This window comes from Ceratosolen solmsi, unplaced genomic scaffold (genome assembly GCF_000503995.2).
Source record: "Ceratosolen solmsi marchali unplaced genomic scaffold, CerSol_1.0 scaffold30, whole genome shotgun sequence".
NCBI classification, from domain to species: domain Eukaryota; kingdom Metazoa; phylum Arthropoda; class Insecta; order Hymenoptera; family Agaonidae; genus Ceratosolen; species Ceratosolen solmsi.
In genome coordinates, this window is record NW_011948421.1 from 1,393,239 (window position 1) to 1,402,234 (window position 8,996).

Consider the following 8,996-nt stretch of genomic DNA (forward strand, 5'->3'; position numbering starts at 1 on the left):
ATTCCTGCTACTATTAAAATCCAATTTGGAAACTTTTCTGTCTCTACATTGATACTTTGACAGTTTGCCTCTCTATTTTTCATTCTACACCTATGCCATTATTTATTCATTGCTTCATGTCTTTCCCAAAGACAATATAATATTTGAAAGATTTGTATCGTCATCATCGTCGTTGTTGTTATTGTCGTTGTTGTTGTTAGGAAAATAAATTTTTTAATGCAAACCACAATATTAATGTGACGCTATGTATCCGCTCGACCCTATCGTACAAATTTCATTATATATTTGTATACGGATATTTTGCCCTTTTCATTACTACAGACGACAAGCGCAGGAAATAGGAATTTTTTGTATTCAATTATTTCTAAACATTTTTCTTTCAAAGTTTTTTTTCTTCATTTTCATCTTTCGAGTTCCTTTTCATTGAGATTAGTCTAACAAAAAAACAAAAAAAAAAATCCCTCCCAGAACGGCGTCTCTACACTCTTTAAAGCTGAAAAAGCAGAAAAAACATACCGTTAAAACATTTCTTAAAATATTAAATTCTACAAATATTAAAAGCCTATGCCACATGTGTTAAGTCACGAGCTTAGCTGATGTAAATGAAGCGAAGAAAGTTGCTATGGATATGTAATTTTGAAAATTTCAATAATTTTCCTTACTCATTTGTCCCCACTAATCCAGAATCCCCAAAATCCCACTAAATCCAGAACAACTAAGCGTACATATTCTTTAATGTCCGATGCAAGCACTACTTGCAAGTACAACGAGACTGTAAAATTATCCGATGCCTAGCACCAAAAATTGACGCTAATCTCTGGATTTTATTTGCATCTTTTGCAGACGTTTCACACGCCAAGCTTCGGCGATGAAGACTTCGACATACCTGCGATGCATTCGCATCCGCATCAGCAGCAACAGCATCAACAATCCCAGCAGCATCACCAGCAACAACAGCAGCATGATCAGATGCACCACGCATACCAGTCACAGGTACATATACGTGTACGTATTGATTTTACGTATTTTTTACTTCGACGTCAGAAATCTGTTGACACACCATCTCTCGCCGCCATATCGACGCGAGCTTAATGCAATTATCGAAATACTCGATTAAAAGTATGGCTGTCTTTTGTGTTTTTTTTTTTTTTTTTTTTTCCGGATAGTCGGAAACGTTCCGGCAGTTACGACGTGTCGTACGCTAAGAAGATCCCGCTTTCATCATCCGTGACGCGTCATTATTGAATAAAAAAAAAAAAAAAAAAAAAAAAAAATAAAAAAAAAAAAGGATAAGAAAAGGAAAAAAAACGTGATAAGTAATTTCGGGTATTTCAGAAAATTATTTTATGCCACCGTGGTATTGTATTCGCGAGTATTGGCAAATGTAAAATAACCAGTCAATCTATTCATAATCGAGATTGATAGTTTTTGTTTTTAATGGAGCGTACAAGAAATATGAGAACGCAATTGTGCAACGATAAAATGAATAAAGAGAATTCGAGATTCGAGTATGCTAAGCTTTTGTATAAAGACTTATTGAGTGTATACGGTAATGTTTATAGAGCGGACATTGAACGTCATTTAAACTATCAATTTAATATAAATAAATACTATGTCGGGAATTTAGTTAAGCCATTGAGCTTTAGTCTACGCTAAAACGTTTCTCGAAATGTTAGCGCGCTTACATTTTTCAATATAAAAGCTTATAGATTTGAAGATGCTATTGTTATGATAAATTGCTTATATAAATAACGCGGGGTTCGAGCTTCCTATTACATAAACTTAAATTAATCCGTAAGTTTGGTCTATGGTATATATTTCTCCTTATTTCTCTGCTGAGATTATTCCATCTATAGCTGATAAATTATAATTATTTTATTCAAAATTTTAATTAATGAATATATCATCGATAAATAAAATATTTTAATTATTATTAATATTGAAATGCAATTCAACAATAAAAAAAAATAAATAAATAAATAAAAATAATAATAATAAAATAATACTCTTCGTTACTTTAAAGTAAAAGTCTTGTAATGTATTTATTGGTGTTGAAATTATGGAAAAAGTGAAAGAAATTCCAGAATATAGATTCGATATTTTCCTCAACAACATTCAAGCGAATATTCACTTTTAAGAATAAATGTATGCTAGTATAATGGACAATAAAATATCAAAGTGTTCCTTATTAACGGTTAAATCTATTAATAAGTCGAGCAATAATCAATATGATATTATTAACCGAGCGAATAAAAAAAAAAAAAAAAAAAAAAAAAAAAAATTCTTATTGTTAATCGAGTTTTTAAGATTAACATTAATGATCGATTGACTTTTGAACGCTTTTGTATAATTTCCAAAGGACGTTTCACTATTTTATATATATTAAAATCTTATTAAGAAATAATGATTATTAATCAAGATAACACTAACTTATTTATTTAATTTATTTTTTATAAATATATATTTCACTTGTGTGTGTGTGTGTGTGTGTGTGTGTGTGTGTGTGTATGCGCGCGCGCGTGTGTAGATTAGACTCATAATTTATTTTATTAATGGATTCTATAATGTTGTGAGACAATCATTTTATAATTTATTATTTTACTTATATTGTTGAGTGGGAATTCTTAGTGATATGCATTGCTTTTTAAACTTTGCCTTATATAATTGCGAAACTACTCATAATAACAGAGTACTAAATAATTACATAAGTTAGTCAACATAAGATAGATCAATCTTTTATTTTACAAGTAATAAAATATCATTGTGATTTATTTCACGAAGAATTATCAATTAATTAAACTTAAGGATGAACTTTAGTTTAGAAGAAGTATTATTGCATTGGTTTATTATAGAAATTAATTATATTGTTAGTAGATAATTCAAAATTTTTGAAAATGATTTTACTGAAAATTGATGGATTGAACATGAAATAATTAATTTTACGATACTTTAAAATAATTGTTTGAAATAAAAAGTTTAGCGTAAATATTTGCGGCGATTATTAATAATATAATCACTGTGAAAGCAAATGATTTTTAATTAATTCTTGATTGAACTGATTTTTTAATAAATTTAGTAACAATAATATATAGGCAAATTTATCGGATTAAAGATAAATAAGGAATTACTTAATATAATACATCATAATTCATAATTAAATGAATCTGCATAATCTAATAATTCTTATCTTTAATAATTTTAATAGAATAAATATTAATATAAATAACTTTATATTAATTCGTTATCTTCGTTATCTTAAAGAAATAGGATAATATATATATATATATATATATTGTCCTGAATTTCCTCGAGTATATACACGCAAATGTATGTATGCATAATATTATGTTTAGTTTCGTGCGTTCTGTAGAAATTACAAATATTAATCCAGATAGTGTCGAGAGTTAGAAAAGCATGGAATAATATCATTCGACTATTCGTTCCATGAAATTTTTATAATTCGATGATAAATTTAGGTTTGAATTCTAGTAATATTATTTTATTTATTTTATTTTTGCTTAAAACACCGGTCTAATAAAATACGCAAATTTCTCTCTCGAGATACGCGATGACATATTTACGAGCTTCTATTTTCAGAATTCTTCATCTCTATATAATATAAACCATTTTTTACTCTTGTAATGGGGATGGGGAGGAGCAGGAGGATGGAGGGAGAGAATCCCTTTTTGTTTATTTTGGATTCCCCAATGAATTAAATTGCTTTATTTATTTTTTTTTTTTTTTTTTGTCTATTAATAATGCACGGCATGATATTAAATTGATGATTTACCGCATCGAAATGAGAACTTTCATAAAATTTATACGCGCAACAAAAAAAATGTTGTAGAAAGTTTGTTTAGAAAGTTAATAAAAGTTAATAAATACGAATATTTTGATGGCAGATATGAATAAAAAAATTTATATTTCATATTTATGAAATTTTCAATAAAAAAAATTATCGCACGAAAACTTAATTAAAAGTAAAATTAATAAAAAGTAAAAAGGTTGTAGACGTTTGAAAGATTGGCATGTAGGAGTCGAGTTAATTAGAGACGTAAATTAACATTAGAGGCACCTGAAAATGCCAATTGGCAATAACGATATATTCTTTTAATTCTAATCACGTCATCGACAATGCCAAATGTACGTAACGAAACAACGGTCAATGAATCAAGGCAACTAACTGCATGTTACTCGCGTCAACGAGTCTTTAACGTTCGATTAAAGGTGATCGAAAATCGCAGGATGCGCGCGTTGAGAAACCAATGAAAAAGATGACGAGATGTACAGCGAGTAAAGGAGTAATGATTAGTCGACTAATATAAAACGTCGTAGTTCGCATTATTGCGTGACGTAAATCGAAAGCGCCCATCTAATTACAGCGCGACGTTCAGTTTCCTCATTATGGCCGATTAATTCGCACGTTCACTGGCCTCCTTTCCTCGTGCTTACTCACTCGGGGGTAATTCCGACTTTGATTGATACAAAACGAAAATCGCATCACTCCCCTTGCTAGCTATTAGCGTAATCGAGTGTCGCGTAATAATATAACTCGATATTACGGCATATCTAGCCACCGACTGTCTCTCTCTCTCTCTCTCTCTATCACTCTCTCACTCAATCCCTCTGATTCTATAATCCCATCCCCACCCCATCTACGACTGCCTTTCTCGATTGCTTACGGATATTCTCGATTTCGATTGTCTCCCTATCTCCTTCCGTTTATCGGTTCAGCGAAACTACATTGCAAATGGCTCGGAGCACGCGAAACGGCTAACAATAAAGATAATTCAATTCTCATTATTGGATTGGTAATGTAAGGAGGCCATAACGGGGGATGGGGGATGATCATCTTGCGCTTTTCAACTCGCAAATTTGAGCAACAATGTTCTCTAGCGCGCATTGCACATTTGAAGGATCAATGGAAAGTGCTACCAATTTCTTATGCACTTTAATAATTATAATAGTAATAGAGTCGCAGCCGTGCCAATGGTGTATGTCACTGTCACGTGAACGGGAAGACCGAAATTTTTTCCCAATCGCCGTACTATCTCCACATCCCACCCACTACTCTTAGCAAATAGACAATTTGATTAAAGTTTTTATCTTATCGTTGATTTGATTATTAAATTGTCATTGTTTATTACTTTAAAACAAATTTTTCCTTATTATTATTGTTATTATTATTACTATTACTATTATTATTATTATTATTATTATTATTATTATTATTATTATTATTATTATTATTATTATTAATAGTAGTAGTAGTGGTAGTAGTAGTGGTAGTAGTTTTTTTTAACGTTATTCTTCTTATCATTCTCGAGTCTTATATCTTATCTTCTCGATAGTTATAACATTATTTATTATTGATTATATTTTTATTGATATTATTTTCAATCGCTAATGAATTTTATTGCACGAATTCGAGTTAAAATTAGAGATAATCGTTAAGCATTGTAAATATTCGTCTTATTAGTTGAGCAGTTATAGAAAAAAATTAGTCGCCGATAAATAAAAAGTTTTAATTCGCTGACGATGCTTAGCTGTCGGTTAATTAACCGAAAGGAAATAAATTAGAGAACATTTTAAGATAAAGCTAATCATCCATTATAAGATCTTAATTGGTTACTAAACCTAATTGCCGTATGTTGTCAAAGAAATTTTTAAATTGCCACACTAATACATTATAAACTTTTGTAAATTCTTTTAAATTGTACAGTCATCAATTGTTCTTTCAATTTTAATATTGTAACGCTACTTTTTATTTATATCCTGTTATTTTAAAACTAATATAATAATAATTTAATTACTAATATAATAATTTTAAACTAATAATAATAATAAATTTTAAAACTAATATAATTAAAACTAATATAATTAAAAATAATATAATATGCGCGCGCGCGCGCGTATGTGTGTGTACATACAGTGTGTATATTACTTATCTTATCTTTTTTGATTAGTCAATTTATAAACGGTCTTCCATCGAACGTACTCGAAAATATTATTTAGATAAAATATATGACTCTAATAAAATATACATTTAATGCGCGTGATTATATCATATCTTTTTCGTTCGAATTTCGAATTCATTCGTTTGGAATTCTCAATAGTGAGAAAGAGCGAGATATTCGAGTGTTAAAAGGGATGTGGAGAGGGAGGGGGATCCGTGTGCGCGCGCGTTCATGTGAAAAAATATATAAATCTATCAAATAAATTACTTTTATTATAATAAAATTATTGGTCTTTATTGGATTGAATATGAAATGATCGTATGAGAATTTCTATTAAACTTCCAACATCTTCTGTATTACTGGCATACATTTATAACTTTCACTATTTCCAATCTAAAATTCTCTTTAGTTTATTGCCAAGCAATCGTTGCACAATGAGATAATGATAATATACTGCAAACTCGCGTTGAGTGTAAATAATTTTTGTACGTGTACAATTTAATTTAAACAATCGTGCACTTGTACAACTACGAGGCCTTTAATCCGATAGATAATGAGCGTTAATATAAAAGAAAAAAAAAGCTTTAATATTACCCGAATAAATAACGTATAATCACTTATTGTATGAATTATGATTAAAAATTATAACTTTAAAATAGTAGACTAGAATTATAGACAAAAATTTTTTAAATGTTCAATACAAGCGTATTGTATATATATATATATATATATATATATATATTATACACGTACGCGCGCGCGTCTTTGTGACATACTTCAAGAACTTTCACGAATTTCCTCACTATCACTTGCAATCGTTTATTTCATATTATGCACAACCAATATCATTAATTCCTTGGTACTTTACTCCTGACATTTTTCCGAATGTAACAAAGAATTTTGCTTTTTAAATAAGATAAATAGCTCTTGTTAAGCTGGTCAACCGAACTGTAACCACCAATCAAAGACTTTTGGGACGATTGCACTTTTAAATTTAACTCGTGCGCTCCATTTACACGCGCTCCTAACATTAAAAATATAAAAGAATTTCCCGTAAACTTATTCATTGAAAGCTGCAACGAAGGGATTAACTCGAATGATGAAAGCGATCGAGCTGCAACTCTACTCGGGAATTCGCCGGACGCCATTTGCTCCTCTTCCTGCGAATATAAAAAAAAAAAAAAAAGGGCGGGAAAGGCGGCCGAAAGATGCCACGCGCACACGCACACGCACACGCACACGCACACGTACGCGGACGCGGACAATTCGGTCTAATGCTAATTCGCTGGGGTCGCTTGAACGGTTGCAGATGATGTCGGGAGCCGGTATGCAGCAGTCCCCAGACGGCTTGAGCCTCGATCCCGGTGGGTACCAGCAGTCCCTCTACCTTCAGCAGGGACATTCCACCAGGAACATCCAATGCAGTCGATCAACGTCAGGTATGTGCTGTTTTCATTTTTATTCTTTGGCTATTGGCTGAAAAGTCATCTTTTCTTTCTTATTTTTGTTGTTGTTTTTTGTTTTTTGTTTTTGTTTTCTCGTTTGTTTTCTCTTCTGTCATTCTCGAGCCGTATTTGCATGAGTTGGCCGACCAACTCATACCCAATAAGTCGCTCTTAAACGATGAAGATATCGGCGCTTTGTATTTCATTAAAAAGACAAGTTAATTAGAAGATGCTCCTTCGGTAATAAAGTTTTCGTGCGTCCTTCGATTCATATTTTACCATCTGTCCCAGTTTTAGGAGCCTGGCAATAAAAAAAAAAAAAAAAAAAAAAAAAAAAAAAAAAAAATAAGAAAAACACCTTTGCAATCTAGTTGAGTGTGAGATGAGAGCTATTTTAAAATCGAATTCGCTAAACTACGCGAGATTAGCTTGTCAATATATATTATACGCCCAGTCTGTATATTATTTTCTTTGTATTTTTAATCGCGTAATCCAAAGCAGACACGGAAGCTTAAAAATGCAATATATATATATATATATATATAAAAGAAAAATAACGTTGTATTAATGCTAGAATACTTTGTAAAATATGGCTCGCAGAATAACGAGTTGTTTATATTTTACGTAATAATGTTTTGCAAACGCTTGTCGTCTACGAGGAAGATTATTTTCAAGATATATTGACTTTGGCGAGATTGGTAGAAAGCTATTGATTTTTTCATTAATATAAAAAATAATATTTCTCACAATGTTTTTTTTTTTTTTTTTTTTTTTTTTTTTTTTTTTCTTTCTCCTTTACCGTTAGCCCAATCATCGATATGTATTGAAATTTTCTTTATTACGAAAATAATAATGAAAGAGACCGGGCAGCAAATAAAAGTTGTATAATTTGCGATCCTATTTCAGACCTCAAATATAATTATAGAACGTGCTTTATTAGATAAAAAAGAAAACAAATGTTGAATATAATTTCGCTGGCAGTTAAAACGCACGTACGTTTTCTAACAATTTCAAATCACACCGATAATAGAAATGTAATTTCATTGAAAAATAGCGAGGAATTACGAGTCATAAGTACGAGATTGATACGATCCCGTGATGAGCAATGCTCTTCATCACTATGGGGCTTTTTTTTCCAAACTGACTAGACACGTGTAATAAAGTTGTATTGGCATTCGACATAATGAAACATTTTGCTATGTAGTTACATTTTAAAAAGAAACATATCTCCTTCGCTCGCCCCGTAGCTTTAAGTGTACTTTATTTCTATACATATTTTAAAAACAACTGACTCGCAAAAGGATATAAATTTAACTTTAATGGAGGTAGCAACTTACTTTAAAACTTCCCTCCCCGAGTTTTAGAACGTTCGTAAAAACGTAAATCACACGAATATCTTGCTTATATGTTGATCCTGTTTGAGTAAGAAATAACTTTGTCGGTCTGTTCGAGCTCCACGCGAGTTTTGTTAACTTTTACAACTTGCACTTTTAATGAAACAAAAGTTCCAAAACGAAATTACACTATTTTGTTCGCTTCGACTTGCTTTTAAATTCAAACTTGAAACGCTTATGTGCACCATGGCTTCCCCCCC

General features: G+C 30.9%; 1 protein-coding gene across 1 annotated transcript in view; it reads left to right on the forward strand.

Moving 5' to 3' along the window:
• The window catches only part of LOC105361266 (TOX high mobility group box family member 3-like), a 58,095-nt gene that overhangs the window by 17,250 nt on the left and 31,849 nt on the right, over positions 1-8,996 (forward strand). The window contains 3 exon segments of the mRNA XM_011498378.1: positions 844-993; positions 7,267-7,350; positions 7,353-7,396. Coding sequence (XP_011496680.1) covers positions 844-993; positions 7,267-7,350; positions 7,353-7,396 — 278 coding nt within the window.